The 16,045-nt window shown below is 54.4% G+C and overlaps 4 protein-coding genes across 4 annotated transcripts; 3 read left to right on the forward strand and 1 right to left on the reverse strand.

Moving 5' to 3' along the window:
• Positions 1-244: 244 nt before the first annotated feature.
• On the forward strand, positions 245-2,421 carry NECHADRAFT_75096 (uncharacterized protein; the record flags this gene model as incomplete). Its single annotated transcript, XM_003053645.1, has 3 exons — positions 245-1,425; positions 1,479-2,299; positions 2,354-2,421. 3 exons carry the CDS (start codon positions 245-247, stop codon positions 2,419-2,421), a joined length of 2,070 nt encoding a protein of 689 aa, XP_003053691.1.
• A 4,576-nt stretch (positions 2,422-6,997) lies between these two features.
• NECHADRAFT_65745 (uncharacterized protein) lies at positions 6,998-8,873 on the forward strand (the record flags this gene model as incomplete). Its single annotated transcript, XM_003053646.1, has 2 exons — positions 6,998-7,430; positions 7,531-8,873. The coding sequence occupies 2 exons, from the start codon at positions 6,998-7,000 to the stop codon at positions 8,871-8,873; spliced, it is 1,776 nt and encodes a 591-aa protein (XP_003053692.1).
• An 865-nt stretch (positions 8,874-9,738) lies between these two features.
• Positions 9,739-12,529, forward strand: NECHADRAFT_90236 (uncharacterized protein; the record flags this gene model as incomplete). Its single annotated transcript, XM_003053647.1, has 5 exons — positions 9,739-9,867; positions 9,931-10,009; positions 10,058-12,073; positions 12,124-12,303; positions 12,357-12,529. The coding sequence occupies 5 exons, from the start codon at positions 9,739-9,741 to the stop codon at positions 12,527-12,529; spliced, it is 2,577 nt and encodes an 858-aa protein (XP_003053693.1).
• A 236-nt stretch (positions 12,530-12,765) lies between these two features.
• NECHADRAFT_90237 (uncharacterized protein) lies at positions 12,766-15,637 on the reverse strand (the record flags this gene model as incomplete). Its single annotated transcript, XM_003054369.1, has 4 exons — positions 12,766-13,866; positions 13,920-15,051; positions 15,337-15,434; positions 15,485-15,637. 4 exons carry the CDS (start codon positions 15,635-15,637, stop codon positions 12,766-12,768), a joined length of 2,484 nt encoding a protein of 827 aa, XP_003054415.1.
• Positions 15,638-16,045: the final 408 nt, after the last annotated feature.

Genomic DNA, 16,045 nt, shown 5'->3' on the forward strand with positions numbered 1-16,045 from the left:
CAAGATCTGCACCTTCGCGTCTCTTCTTCCCAAGCTCATATTCCCCTCATATGGCATTTGACACATAATGACCTAACCTCTTTTTCCATTTCGTCGATTTAACTGTTACTCACCTCATTACTCCCTCTCGTCGCCTTCGCACCAGGCACATACCCAATCTCTGTGTCGCCAGTCAGTCCGTCCCGCCGCTTGAGCTGGTAGACCCAGTCGCCTCAATCCTCGCATCCTACCCGCGTCGCCCACGATGAAGTCGGCCAAGGCGTCTCCGGCGGAGAGCCTGTCGCAACGCCGGTCGCAGCCAGTCCGCCAGGCTCGGACGAACCCTTCTCGAAGCACCGCGACTATGGGCCGCTCTGGTGCTGGTAGAGACTCGATCGGCGGCGGCGACCAGCCCATCGACATCTTCCCAGCGATCACCCACTTCGCCGACTGCGTCACCGCTCTCCCCAAGGAGCTGGTTCGCCATTTCACTCTTCTCAAGGAAGTCGATGCCAAACTTTTTGCGCCCGAAGAGCAGCTCTTTCGACTTGTCGCCGCCGCCGCTAATGCTCCCCTCCCCGAGCCACGCACGAACAATGAGGCCTCGAGCGGAATTGCCCCAGCTTCCGCGCCCATGAGCGCCCAGAACAGCTCGAGCGGCATCACAGTCAACAACACCCTCCAACCCATACCGTCGGTCGACGAATCCCACAAGGACCTGGTCTTTGACCCCTCCAACCTTCCTCGCCGCCACCTCTTCCGCCAGACCGCCGTCAAGATCCAAGAAATGCTGGTGTCGCTCGAAGAAAAGAACCACGTTATATCAACTGCCAACGAGGCACTGCAAGCCCAGCTTGCTCGTATCGAAGACGTCTGGCCACACCTGGAGAACGAATTCAGCGAAGAGGCCAAATGGGGAAGCGATACCCACTGGGCGTATCCTGAGAATCGTCTCGCGAGATCACATGTTGACCGTACACGGCGCGACGGCGCCGCAGCCATCTCTGCTGCAGCACAGGCTTTGGCCGAAGAGGCAGCCGCTAGAAGCGATGCCCGAAAGCAAGCCGTGCAGGCCAAGAAGAACTCGAGAAACCACAACAATCACGCTAATCATAATGCCCACCACGACTCCGAAGCGGACGATCACGACGGTAAACATAAAGCTGAGAGTACCAAGAAGACGGCCAAGTCTCGCAAGACGGCCGAGAGCGCCAATGTTGGCCTGGGCATCTCTACAGCAGCAGCCAACAATGGCAACCCACCTCAGAAACGACGCAAGGTGGAAAAGACAACCAACGGGGCCGTGACAACGGAACGCGCCATGAGCACTGTCTTTGGGACCGCTGCACCAAAGCCGAAGACCGCGAGTCCAAGGGCAACGCCTGCTCCTGAAGCACCCAAGAAGAGAAAGGCGCTTCCCTCAGGGAGTGGCCAGTCTAAGAAGAGGTATGTTCTATCCATTCCCATTACCATGCTAGAATCTAACGCCGTGATTTCAGTAAGAATGGAGTCGCCGGCATGCCACTATCGGCCAATTCGTCGCCCGTCATCACAGAGCTTCCCGAGCCAAAGATTGCTCCTGTTCAAGCTTCGCCGGCGCCCGCGGTTACGCCAAACCCAGCCCCGACGCGCGCACGTCAAAACTCAATACAATCCGCAAATGTTGAAAGTACCAAGGCGCGACCGACATCATCAGCGTCTAACAAGCCTAATGGGAAACCTGCTGGCACGCCAGATCCTGGGACACAACCAACCAATTGGCCTCGAAACGGTGCTGATACAAACGCTGTCAAGGAACCCAGTGTGCCTATCAAGACGGAAAGCTCCAAGAAAGAGCCCGAGCGGACAGAGGTTGCTGCTTCTGCTCCGTCACCGACGACAACCAGCAGCAAGAAGGAGACCAAGACGGACGAGAACGAACGTAAGAGCGAATCGGTACCACCAGCGACACAGAGCGTTACAGTCACAACCAAGAGTGGAAGGGCCAGTAAGCCATCAACACCGGCATTGGCGACATTCCAGGAAGCGGCTCAATCACGGTCGCGGTCGTCGAGAAACAATGACGCAGTTGGTACCAAGAAGAATCAGAAGAAGGTCGCTCCTACGATCCACGCAGCGGTTGCTCAGTTGGCAGACGAAGACACAAACAGCAGCATGCAGGGCGACGAGGATGACGCAGACATTGATGCAGACGAGCCGACATATTGCTATTGCAATGGTGTCAGTTACGGTGAGATGGTAGCGTGCGATGCGGATGAATGCCCTCGTGAGTGGTTCCACCTCGAGTGTGTTGGACTCAAGGTCGCACCAGGATCCAAAGGTGAGTTGCCGAGTGCACGTTGTACCGGATGAATAGATTGCTAATGGAGTGTAGCAAAATGGTATTGCGAAGACTGCAAGGAGCGCCTCAAAATGGGAGGCAAGAAGACGAACAGCCGGTAGGTCAGGCGACGCCCAGCACCATGAGTCACGGACAAGTCACGATGGCCTCGTCGAGGGATCGACGATTGGTTCTGGAATGGATTACACAGCCGGTAGAATGGATCCATGTATAGGTACTACAAGCACACAACGGCGTTTCTTTTTTTGGGAGGGAGGCGGACGCGGTCATACAGCACCCGTCTTGATTTGGCATGTTCAGCCGGCCGGGCAGAGGGTTCGGCGGAGTTTCATCTTGTCGACTTTTTCTCTGAATGCGAGGAGGTATGAAGGAGGATGTGTCGATGATTCGTTGTCTGTTCTATAGAAAGCGGCATAGTCAAGGGCGGAGATGCCAATGGTTGATGATGATACACAGACGGGTTTACCGAAATGCGGGGGAAATGAGGAGGGTCCTTACGAGATGAAGGCACCATTGGATCTAGCCAATAGAGGCACGATGTTCGAAATGGTATTAGTGAGGGATGAGAGGCGGAAAGGACGAAAAAACAAAAAGTCACGATGCTCAAATTTGTTGTTGTGTACTGTATTGTGGTGTTGTTGTAGCGGGCCGTCGGAGCTTGACACGAATTCGAGGGAGGGGTCTTGAGTGTCACGAGAACCAAAGCCTGGCCGCTAAGAGCAAAGTGTTAGGTAATGAGACCCGAGCTCTGGGGCTGGGCTTCCGGAGGAGGAGGAGGAGAAAGGGGAAGACGAGAGGCATTGGCCAACGAGACGATGGCGATTCGAAGCTGTGGCAGCGGGAGGTTTGTGCTAAGATTTCTTGGGCTCCGGGAGGGTGCGCGCAGCCGGGATGCGAGAGCTCGGACGGTTTTGTCTCTGGTTCCTGCACTTGGGTTAGGTTGTTGAGAGGGACCCCATGTACATCCGGGCCCTGCGTCTTGTTGAGAATGAGGAGAAACGGGTAACTTGGAGCAGAGAGAACTAAGCTAAGGTTGGAAGCTAAGGTGAGGGACGTTCCAGGACAAGAGGCTAGAAGCAAAAGCATGTCACACGGGGCGGAGAAAGAAAGCTGAACCCCGGAAGTTCGGAGAGGGCGGCGTCAGTGTGAGTGTGCGAGATTCGGGGAGGCGAATGAAAAGTGAAGTGACAAGTCTAGAAAAAGCAGCAGCAAGCAGGCAGCCTATGACGTTTTGGAAAATCCGGGGTAAAAATGGTTCTGGCTCGTTGTTAATGGTCGATGCTTTTTTTCTGCCCTGGCCTGGCCCTTTGGTGATAGGGTCCGGGGGGTGCGGGTTGTTGCACGGCGCTTGCGCGAGGGCCGCGCTCCGGAGCCGCTGGCGCGGAAGCTCACGTTATCACTTCAGGTCTCTCATTAACCTGCTGTGCTGTAGTAAAGCTGGCTGTGCCTGCGGCGTTTGATGCCGGGGGTTCGTCTGGTCTCAACATCGTGGCACCGAGTTTCGCAAAATGATGGCAACGGCCCCCCCCTATTCCAGCCGGGTCACGAAGCCCGTCGAGGTCATGTGGTCACGATGCTCGGCGTCATCAAACCGCCCTGTTGCCCAGGGGGTTAACTTCACGGTGAAGCGACCTAGCGAGCGCTCGCTCATTCTAGCAGATGAGGCGCTGCACATTCCCCCAGCATCACCCAAACAAGCAAACTCGACCCTGCGAATCCAATTTACAGCATCCCGTACACCGTAAGTAGGGAGAAGCCGGGTTTGCTGGTCAACCTAAGCCAGGCACTATATGGGGCACGTGCTGGATGCTGAATCGCATGTTAGATGCGCCGTTTCGGGATGCGAGTCGTACTATGGGATATCGTATGGTAAAGGTCCCAGCTCTCGCAGCATCTCTCTCTCCTTTGACCTGCCTTTGTCTATGCATGATGGCCTTCCGGAGTATTATCGCACAAATACAGGTTTGGGAGGGAGCGGGCAGAATCCTCTCAAAACTCCGCCCATCAGTACAGTAATAAGTGCCGTCTCTCTCGTCTGTGTTAGTGTTAGCGGCGCCCCCGGCGGCCGGCTTTGCTTCGCCTTCTTTTTTTGTTACTAACTATTTACTCCTCGGCGGCTGGAGTCGGTGTCGTTTCGCCGTGTGTGTCGGTCTCGGCCTGGCGTGTTTAAGCTCGAGCTGGCGCTTGCGAAAACTAGGGCCGGACGAAACGGGGTGCCGGTAGCGATATCGCCCACCGGGAGAGCGAGATGACGGGTTGGTGATTGACTCGAAAACAACCCCTTTGGGGAATCTGGGGGTCCTAGCTCTTCAAGGGACCGGCTTCGCTGCCGGTCGTGGAAGGAAGAAAAAAAAAAGAGGGGGCCGTGATTCTCTTTACTCATTTCTCCCGTTGTTCTACTTGTTCTACTGTCCTTCCCGTCATGTCCGGCGGCTAGGACGGAGTTTGTAATGGTGTTGCTCATGGGACTCGGCATTGCGGCGCTGATCATGATCGGGGCGAGTTGAGTAAGCCGGTGAATTCGGCGTGGCTGGAGCGCGGGATGCGATCAAGACGCTCTCTCCTGTATGCAGTTGATTGAGGCATTGCATAAGGTACTGCAGGTTGCTATGCCTCGGCCAGCCGTTATCCGTCATGGTGATTTGGTTCTTGTATAAGCTTTCAGGGCTGCCTCAACTCAACTTTCCAAAAACACAGACACGGTGGTCAATAGAAAGTGACAGCGCTGGCCCCCCGGATGGCCATTGTCGAATGACATGGCTGGAATTATGCCTTGAGCTTGGTACCTGGTCACGAGGATCTCGGCGGATCTGATGAAAAAAAAGAGACCTAGGGCTTGCATCTTGCTTCTCCTCCTCTCACCCCCGCCTCGCCTGGATCAGAGAGATGATGAATGAGGGGCTTCTGAATTTCCATTACTTATTTCCTGCAGCCATTACGTTACGTTACGCTTCTGGCTTCTGCAGCGTGTGTGAGCAGGCAACCAAAATGTCACCAAGGTTGTTCTGTCTCGGTATGAGCTTCCGATGGGGGGAGGTGTCGTTGACAGAGACCCTTGTCGCGTCATCGGCCATCGGCCATTTGACCAGTACAAGACGCAGTTGGCGGGAGCGGAGCGGGAGAGCGCGGCGGAGTGTAGTGTAGTAGTGTTGCACAAGGGGGGGTGAGAATTGTCTAGGTTGTTTGTTATCGTCGTTGCTGTTGTCCTGTGCTGTCCTGCTTCGTATATACGACGACCAGGGAACGAAACCAAAGAGTGAGGCTGATGGTGCAACTGGGGAGAAAAGCACCTGATGCTCAGCGAGATTTGATCGTCTGGGATATTCGCTGCAAGAATGAGGATCCATTGGTTTCCAAGTGCAGAAAACTAGAGACGGGCAATTGTGGGAGGCGACGAGTTTTTTCTCTCTTGGCTTGCCTCGACGTCGTTCCCATTACCAAATCTTGACCTGTCCCGTCCAATGGAGCCTGCCCACCACCTCTTCAAAGGCCGATCCGGCGCCAGCGGGAGTCAGTCGAATATTTTCTTTGTCTGGAAAACTGAGCGGCAACGGCTTTTGGAGACTCCAACTCCACAGCCCAGGCTGGCAGCTCATGGCCTTGTATGGACTTGTATGGCCTGTCTTTTCCATGCCATGAAATAGATCATCATGGGGGGTTCCTTGTCACGGATGGACGTGCTTCTCAAGAACTCGTCCCCGTCTTCTCTCCTCTCACTCCCCCATCGGTTCCAGTTCCAAGCCTCTCCAGCCCTTCCCCGTGGTCGTGGTGTGTTGCTCACCTGACGGTCACGGCCCCGAAAGATCCAGTCCTCGATTTCCATTACCCAATATTGTGCGATCCTGAGCTAATGCCCCGTGCATGCCAACACGCTTTTTCGCCAACGTCCCTGGCAAAATACCCTGGCTACTGGGCGTGGCTGCCCCCCCGGGTGACGCTCCTTTTGTCGGTCGCTCAGGCCCGCCTTTGCTTTGGTGTTTGGACCCTCCAACACCCTAGGTACCCTCGTCATGAGGGCTCCAGCAGAGGCTCCAGAAGGTGACTCTCGCCTCCGCCGGGGGTGGCTCCCCTCGTGGCTCGTGGAGTCGTGGCTCCAGCTCCGCTCCGTGACACTTTATATCCAGCCCCGAGCCCGATGCGCCTGGTCGCCCTCGTCTGTTCCCTTGTTTTCTGTTGTCAAGATTTTTCGACTCTTACAAGCCTAGACCTGGATCCTCATCTTTGAATCTCTCTCAACTACCGATCAACCTCTCCCTCCGATATCGATAAACCCTTTCGTCATCGGCTCCCCCGCCTTGGTCCTCGCCTTTTACTCTTACATAACCGTATAGGCTCCGGATCCGGTGGCTCATACTACGCCACCGCAGTTGCTCAACTATCAGCCTTTTTTATCCTCCGCCAACTTTTTGCCAGCCGTTGGGTTGGCCACCAACCAACTTACTCTCCGTGTGACTCGTTTCGTTTTGCTGGACTCACCATCTTCGCTGAGAACAGGCGAAGCTCTTCGACGAACGCATCCACATTCCTAACCCTCGCTCCCCGTCCTGATTATTTTCCCGCCCTCTTCAGGGTTGGCCATTGCACTCTCCTCTCGTCTTTAGACTTATGGCCGTCCCGCTGAGCCCTACGCACCACGCGGTGCCTCACTTTGACCTTTCTGCCCTCCTCAAAGCAAAGATGTCTCGTCCCGACTCCCCCAACAGCAACAGCGACAAGACGGCTCGCTCGTCCTTCTCCTCCGTGAGGGAGAACGACGACGGCCTCGCGCAGACCTTTACACGGTCCAAGATTTCCTCCTACACTCAAGGGACGGAAGAGGTATTCGATGAATCACCCTCACCCTCCGTTGAGATTGCACAGCCGTCGTTCCAGGCTCCTCTGACGCAGCCTCACAGTCGGCTCCATGGGTTTTGGTTTCCTGCGGATAACTTCCGTGGTTGGAAGCAAATCCCCATCAAGGGCAAGGCCGCCAGCCGTAGCTGCGAGGACCTGCACAAGCTGTCCATGACATGGAGCTCTCCAGCCCCAGCTGCTCCCGTTCAGAAGGTCTCCCACCCTACTTACCAGACCGGAACCTCTCCTCTCGAGCGTCTCCCCAGCGAAGTCCTGGGTAAGTCAACTCAACTACCAGATTTGGGGGTCCTGGGTCCTCGCGCACCCCAGTCCCCTTGTTATTAAAGAGGGCCTACGCACTGACATGTCGATCTTAGGTGCGATTATCGATCTTCTCGTCATCGAGATTCCTCCAAACGGCCTCACACCACGCAATGCCGATTTGATGGCCCTTCTCCTGACCTCGCGATCTATCCACGCCGCGACGCTTAACACTCTCTACCGTCACATCACGATCCCCCACTCGAGAATCTTCCGCAAGTTCCTGGCTACCATCACCGAGTACCCAGCGCTCGCCTCTATCGTGCGGCGGCTTGACTTTAGCCACTTTAACCCTTCCACCATCTTCTCTACTCAGAGCGAGAGAGCCCAGACTCGAAACTTGACTACCGAGACCTTGTTCAAATGTCTGGAGCTAACCCCATATCTGCAGGAGTTCCTGGCCCAGGAGTACATCGATGAGGACTTGGGACCCGAGGTGATCAAGAAGCTGTTCTTTGATATGCCCCGTCTCCGAGCCGTCGATTTCTGTGGCTGCTCCTCTCCCTACTTCAAGAACGCCTTTACGAACCTGGTCCAGTCGCCATCCTGGCCCGATTCTCTGACGCTTACTCGAGTTTCCTTCCACAAGTGCCTGAACTTGCCCGGTTCCGTCTTTGAGGCCATCCTGCCTCGGCTTGAAAAAGCTACGCACCTTGACCTTGCTGGTACTCGAGTGACTGACAAGGCGCTACAGAGTCTGCCTGAGACGGCGAGACTCACCCACCTGAACCTGGCCAAGTGCCGGGAGTTGTCTTCTGAGGTCGTTGTCAAGTTTATTACAACGCACCCTGCTATTATCCAGACGATCACCGTCCTCAGTCTCGCTACGAATGCCAGCAGCCACCTGCTACTCGGCAAGGCTGATGTTGACGCTATCCTACCTCGTCTGCCAACCTCCCTCCGTTCTCTGAGCCTGAAGGGAAGCAGGATGGATCCCTCGCAGATCCCTCTTCTCACTCCACTTGTTCAACACTTGGAGGAGCTTGCCATCGGACGAGGTCTCGATCTCCGAGATATCCACCAGCTTCTTTATCAGGAGGGACAGTGGATCCCCCACTCTCTCCGATACCTTGATGTTTCCGACCTGGATACCATCATCGGAAGTGCTAGTGCGCTGCTGAACCCAGGGTCCGCCCCGCTGCATGTTATCGAACTCGAGGAGCGTGCATACGAACGAGCGGCCAAGGCGAAGAAGAACCTTGAACGGGTGGGGTGGACGCCGAAGGAATTTGGTAGCCGATACTGGCTAGTCCGCATGAACTCGGACGGCACTACCATCGACAACGGCGCCCGGTGGTGGAAGCTGGGCGCTGAGAGCTGGGGTATGAGGAAGATCCCGGTAGCCGAGGCCGACGTCGGAGGCATGTACGGGACTTTCATGTTCGGCCGACGGCTGTAAGCGGCCGCCGAGGCTGATGCGCGGTTCAGCATCACCATTTGGATCTCTACTCTGTTCGATTTGACGGTGTTTTCTGGAACGGATTTGAATGGCTGGGGTTTGGTTGCATCTTGATCAGATATCCGGGGCGTACAGCGTTGAAAATTAGCGGTAAAAGTTGAAGTCATTTTTGTGCGAAAGCGTTTTGACACATGAAGATGACGATAGAAAAAAGCCGCGGATAATTAGATAATGACTTTACGAACTGGTCAATTTGACTTATTTGTTTAGCAGTTGATGTGCATTGAAAGTTGTGTTGAGTGAGTATAGATGTTTCCACACCAATGCTTTTTCGGTCTCGAAAGCTTGCCACAACTGAGGGAACAACTCACCAAATACACTTGTATGATTAGCAGGACTGCAATGTTTCAAGCATATTGAGGCAGAGAAAAAAGGATTAACCTCTCACATCTACTCAAGCATTGCTTCGATTACATGTGTTGAGCTTGCTTCGCTCTGACGGTAACGACAGCAGAGTGCGAATAATGGCCTATATGCAATCAGAAACTCCGGCATAGAAACCACAACGACTATAATTTATCTATGCATATCTGAACACCCCTAGTTGTCCAGCCTATCTCTGATTGCTCTGAAAACAACCTTATCAAAGACCTGGAAAGCTTCGGCCTTATCCAGGGGTGAGTGGCGCAAGCTGGTATGGCAGTGCATGCCACGCAGTGGTGGAGCACACGTGACCTGTAGTCCGGAACAACAAGGCCCCGTGGCAAACCAACGTTGCGACGTAACCGCGCCGAGCGTGCCTTGCTCCTTGACAAGCTCCAACTCAACGACTATCAAAAAGCCTTGGTGCTTCAGCGGCATCACCATGGCTCCCAAACAGGATACCCCGTTCCGCTCGGCGGACATGAGCATGGTCCAGCTCTATGTCTCCAACGAAATTGGCCGCGAGGTCGTTACGGCTCTTGGCGAGCTTGGTCTCTGCCAGTTCCGCGACGTAAGCTTGGAGTCCATCAATTCATCAATCGAGAACATCATCTAACATCTTGATTTCATCCAGCTCAACGAGAATGTCAGTGCCTTTCAGCGCACTTTCACCCAGGAGATCCGACGCCTCGATAATGTTGAACGACAGCTGCGTACGTCATCCCTAGGCATCCACGAAACCTCTCCCTAACAACCTGCAGGATACTTTTACTCTCAGATGGACAAGCTCGGCATTCCCCTTCGAAAGCTCGACCTCGACGTTGAACGACTGGCCTCGCCTTCAACTTCCGAGATCGATGAGCTTTCCGAGCGAAGCCAGAAGCTCGAGCAGCGAGTCTCTGCCTTGAACGAGAGCTACGAGACTCTGAAGAAGCGCGAGGGAGACTTGACTGAGTGGCGCTGGGTTTTGCGCGAAGCCGGCAGCTTCTTCGACCGTGCCCACGGCAATGTCGACGAGATCCGTGCCTCAACCGATAACGATGACGCTCCCCTGCTCTCGGACGTTGAACAACACCAGGGGGCTGCCGACGTTGAGCGATCCTTCTCGGGAATGAACATTGGTTTCGTTGCTGGTGTTATCGCTAGGGACAGAGTTGGTGCCTTTGAGCGTATCCTCTGGCGAACTCTGCGTGGCAATCTGTACATGAACCAGTCTGAGATCCCTGAGCCGCTGATTGACCCCACCAACAACGAGGCCATCAACAAGAACGTCTTTGTCATCTTCGCTCATGGAAAGGAGATCCTTGCCAAGATCCGCAAGATTTCGGAGTCTATGGGCGCCGAGGTCTACAACGTCGATGAGAACAGTGATCTCCGACGTGACCAGATCCACGAGGTCAACAACCGTCTCGAGGATGTCCAGAACGTCCTTCAAAACACCCAGGCTACTCTTCAGGCTGAGCTCAACCAGATCTCTCAGTCTCTCTCAGCCTGGATGGTTCTCGTTGCTAAGGAGAAGGCTGTCTACAGCGCTCTCAACAACTTCTCCTACGACAGTGCTCGCCGGACTCTCATTGCTGAGGCCTGGGTTCCTACAAACGATCTTCCCCTAATCAGGACGACACTGCAAGATGTCACGAACCGAGCTGGTCTCTCGGTTTCGTCTATTATCAACAAGATCCAAACCAACAAGACGCCGCCGACTTACCTGAAGACCAACAAGATCACCGAGGGTTTCCAGACCATTGTCAACGCCTATGGTACTGCCACCTACCAGGAAGTCAACCCGGCCATTCCTGTCTTTGTAACTTTCCCTTTCCTGTTCGCTGTCATGTTTGGTGATTTCGGCCATGCCATCATCATGCTTTCGGCTGCTCTCGCTATGATTTACTGGGAGAAGTCACTCAAGAAGGTCACCTTTGAGCTCTTCGCCATGATCTTCTACGGTCGATACATTGCTCTGGTCATGGCTGTCTTCTCCATCTTCACCGGTCTTATCTACAACGATGCCTTCTCCAAGTCGATGACTCTTTTCGACAGTGCCTGGGAGTTCAAGAAGCCCGAGGGCTACACCAACTCAACTCCCATCACTGCCGTGTTGAACGAGCATGGCCACCGCTACCCCTTCGGTTTGGATTATGCTTGGCATGGCACTGAGAATGATCTTCTCTTCAGCAACAGTTACAAGATGAAGATGAGTATCATTCTCGGTTGGGCGCACATGACGTACTCTCTCTGCTTCGCCTACATCAACGCCCGCCACTTCAAGAAGCCCATTGACATCTGGGGCAACTTTATCCCGGGCATGATTTTCTTCCAGTCCATTTTTGGCTACCTCGTCATCTGCATCGTTTACAAGTGGTCCGTTGATTGGCTTGGAACTGGACGCCAGCCCCCTGGTCTGCTGAACATGCTGATTTACATGTTCTTGCAGCCCGGAACCTTGGATGAGCAGCTGTATCCTGGACAAGCCACCGTGCAGGTTATCCTACTGCTCCTGGCCTTTGCCCAGGTGCCCGTCCTGCTCTTCCTCAAGCCCTTCTACCTTCGATGGGAGCACAACCGAGCACGCGCTAAGGGCTACCGTAGCATAGGAGAGACTTCCCGAATTAGTGCTTTGGATGGCGACGATGATGATGCCCAAGGCAACGGCAACGGCCACGGCAACAGCTTCGATGATGGCGAGGGTGTTGCTATGATCTCCCAGAACATTGATGAGGAGCATGAGGAGTTTGAGTTCAGCGAGGTCATGATTCACCAGGTTATCCACACCATCGGTAAGTTTCTGTTATGAGTAATGCATGTTACGATACTAATCAGCTTGCAGAGTTCTGTCTCAACTGTGTGTCTCACACTGCTTCTTACCTCCGTCTCTGGGCTCTGTCTCTGGCCCATCAGCAGCTGAGCATTGTGCTCTGGAGCATGACCCTTGGCCCCGCTCTGACTACTCCTGGTGTTCTTGGCGTCATCATGATTGTTGTCTGCTTCTTTATGTGGTTCTTCCTGAGTAAGTTGTTCTTATCTTGGTACACTTGCAACATGTTGCTAACTCATCGTCAGCCATTGCTATTCTGGTGTGTATGGAGGGTACTAGTGCCATGTTGCACTCTCTGCGTCTTGCTTGGGTCGAGTCCTTTTCCAAGTTTGCCGAGTTTGCGGGTTGGCCTTTTGCGCCATTCTCGTTCCAGACCCTGCTGGAAGAGTCGGAGGAGTTGAAGGATTACCTGGGATAATATGGGCTGGTTAAGGAATGGTGAACCATTTGTTATAGTAGTAGACTCTTGGTTTTTTTTTTTTGTTATTGTATCATAGGTAACATAGTGCACTGTTAGAAATGCTGGTCTGAGCCTTGTTGTTCGACTAGATAACTGCTAAACCAACGAAACGACCCGTGTCCCTTTTAAATTCTTGAAGCTTGCTACATGACCTGTAGCGATTAAATACACACCCAAGTAGTCATCCCGCAATTTCAACCCCAGAGAGGCGCCGTCACCTCGACGGCCCGCTCGACGACAGCCCTGACTCTGTCGGCAAAGACCTTGTTGTTACACTCGACCTCGAGGTCCTCCAGCCACACTGTGGCGGTCAATCTATCCACCTTGATCGATACTCCGGGCACGGGGATGCCAATCTTGTGCAGTCTCTCAATCTCCTTGCGCTGTCTCTCCTCGAGCTGCGAGTCCTCGTCGCCATCCTCCTCCATGGCGTCCTCGTCCTTGATCCTGCCTTCGGGGGCCTCCTCCTTAGGAGTAGGGGGCAGCTTGGGTGTTGCGACGGGGGCGACGTTGTCCTGGCCAAACTGTGCTTCGAGGAACCACAGCAGACGCTCAAGGCGTTCCTCAGGGGTTGCAGAGTGGTGAGGGTTCGCGGCGGGGAGCTCGTGCGAGTGGGAGTGCTTGGCCGATGAACGCTTGACGGCGGCAGGGGAGCTCTCGACGGAAAAGAGAACGGCCATGACAGAGTCAGCGATGCCGTCGTTGAGCATGTTGCCCTCCCATTCCAGCTCGACTTCGCCGTTTGTGCGGTATCGTACGGAAACGCAACCCATCACCAGATAAGCCGCGACGAGGTTGGCCACCTCTTCATCTGCCTCCTCCTGCTGAGTCTCACCGTCGGTGATTGCAGCATCCCCGTTGGTGCCGTTCTTGGCACGGCGCATCTCTGGCAGCTCCTCAATGGTACCGAACGTGCCCTCAAGAGCCCACTTGACAAGGTCGATACCCGCAGCGCTGAGGGTCAGACGCTGTTTGCAGGTGATGGTAGTGGTGTTGAGACCAGCGTACTCGCGCAGATCCTCGGGCGCCATGAGTGAAAGCTTGAAGTCGTTTTGCACAAGCACTCCAGTGACGAGAGGAGGTGCAGTAGCAGGGTCAAGGTGAATGCTCTGGGGCGGCTGGATGGAGGCGAGCTTGCCGACAACCTTGGCAGTCTTGTCGGCCTTGAAGGGGATGCGAAGTTCTTCGCAGTTGCGGGGAGAGTAGACCTTGACCTTTGCCGTCTTGTTTGCGTTGAGCGAAAGAAGTTTTGACTTGAGACGCATCATGTTGTGCTGTTCGCCATGGACGAGAATCTGTGATAGATATTAGTTTGTGTGTTGTTTGGTAGAAAGGGGAGCAAACGTACAACAACAGGCGCCGCAACCTCCTCAATAAACTCGCGGTTCTCAACACCGTCGACGTGAGCAGCGAACGAGTATTCTTGAACACTGCACCTTCGGGGGATGAGAACCTTCTCGCCGTCACCTCCAGGCATTCGACGAGCACCAGCCATGCTGCGAGACATGACGGCCTGGATCTGATCTGGTTCCTGCATGATCTGCTTGGCCATGGTGCCCTCGACACTGTAACCAGTAATGATCACACCGTTCTTCTCACTAGGTGCCCAGCGCTCTAGCAACTCTCGGCTCACACCATTCTGGAGCATACCAGGACTGGCAAGCATGACACAGCCACCCACGTCGTCGAATCGGTCGAGGTTCTTCAGAGAGCGGATATACTTGAAGTCCCAAGGTCCACCCTTACCAGCACCATCCCCAGAAGCCTCGGCCTCAGCCATACGCTCACGGAAGAGACGCTTGATGTTGTCGTTCATGGCACCGACATAAGTCTGGTAGACAAGCATACACTTTCTCGCCAGGTTACTGGCATAGTAGATGGGGTATTTTTGGAAGTCAGAATGTTTGCCCCAGTACTCGTCAAGAATTAGGAGGAGCTCTTGGGCACGTCCCAGGGCGAAGACGGGCATGAGCACACGACCACCTCGGTTGAGGATGCTCGTGATGGACTTCATGAGGGCCTGTTCTCTCTCCAGACGAGGAACGTGGGAGGCAATGCCATAAGTCGACTCAGTGATGAGAACATCAATCTTGACGCCCTTAGGAACCTCTGCCGAAACCAGATGTCGATCTTGCTCTCTCGAGTAGTCTCCAGTGAAGAAGATGTTGAGCCCACCAATCTCGATGAGGAACATGGCTGCACCGAGCACATGGCCTGCTGGGTAAGGTGTGATTCTGATGGAGGAGATGGTATGGGTTGTATGATAGTCGATAGCCTCGATCTGCGGGAACGTGCTGAGATGGTCCTGCTCCGTGTAGATGGGCTGTGAGGTTGGATTTGACGATGTGTTGCCCACTCGGACACTATCTTGGATAAGCCATTTGTAGATGGCCTTGGTAGGATGCGTCATGAATACACGTCCTCTGAAGTTGGTCCTTGCGAGCACATATGGCAAAGACGCCGCATGGTCAATGTGAAAACTATGCCCTGTTAGCTGTAATCCTCATCGGATTGCTCTGGTCAGGTCGACGACGGGCATTCTAGGACAGGCCGGCATCACAAGGACGAAAAGAGCAGGGACGTAGGGGAGCGGGAAAGACTGTATTGTATTGATCTGGCATACAAAGCGAAGATATCACACGAACACGATACAGGTCGCGGACAAGTAAGGTAAGTACTGTCCGTTCCATCACATCACATCAAGGTCGTCCCTCGCCCTGTCCAGCCTATATCGTCGCACGAGTGGGAAGAAGGGGGCGGCTTACTGGCTGATTAGGAGCACATCGACAGTGCTGAGATCGAAGTCGTCATAGAAGGGGAGGGCTGCGAGCCCATCGTACGCAGGGTGCTGGCCGGCATCAAGCTGGTGATGGCTGTTAGACGGATCCTTTGTTTGAAACCTCAACCGCTTACCATGACCGTCTTTCCCTTGTACTGGATAATGTGACATGATCGACCGACTTCGTTACCGCCTCCCAAGCAGAGGAACATGAGCTCGTCTGAAGGGTCTACGGGCTCCTCCGTCGCGGCCGCGTTCATCGCCGATGCCTTTCGTTTAGATGCCATTGTTGCGCGGGCGCCTGATGTTGCGACCAGTCGCATCAACTAGGGAAACACTAGAATATTAGTACAGAGCGGCCCCGAGCAACACGCGCATGCAGAGGGCCGTGATGCACAAAGAGCGACAATAGCAATCAATCGCAGGGATGGATGAAGCTTGAATGCCTGGAATTGAATAGGTAGGCGGGCGTCGCGGGCATAAAAGGTTAACGCGCTCAATGGCAGGCGGATAAAATCCGGCCTAGCCGTTTGTGGCTTCCTAGTTGGGAGGGAGGCTCTGCTCCGAGCACGTGACTTTAAAACTACGCGACCTTCGTTTTGCAGGCAGAGCTCCCTCCTCCATAGCCTCCCCCAGCGAAGCATCATCTCGACTCCACGACGATATTCAACAGCCCCATCTCGCGGCGCGGCGGA

The sequence above is a fragment of the Fusarium vanettenii genome (genome assembly GCF_000151355.1).
Source record: "Fusarium vanettenii 77-13-4 chromosome 1 genomic scaffold NECHAsca_1_chr1_3_0, whole genome shotgun sequence".
Lineage (NCBI taxonomy): Eukaryota > Fungi > Ascomycota > Sordariomycetes > Hypocreales > Nectriaceae > Fusarium > Fusarium vanettenii.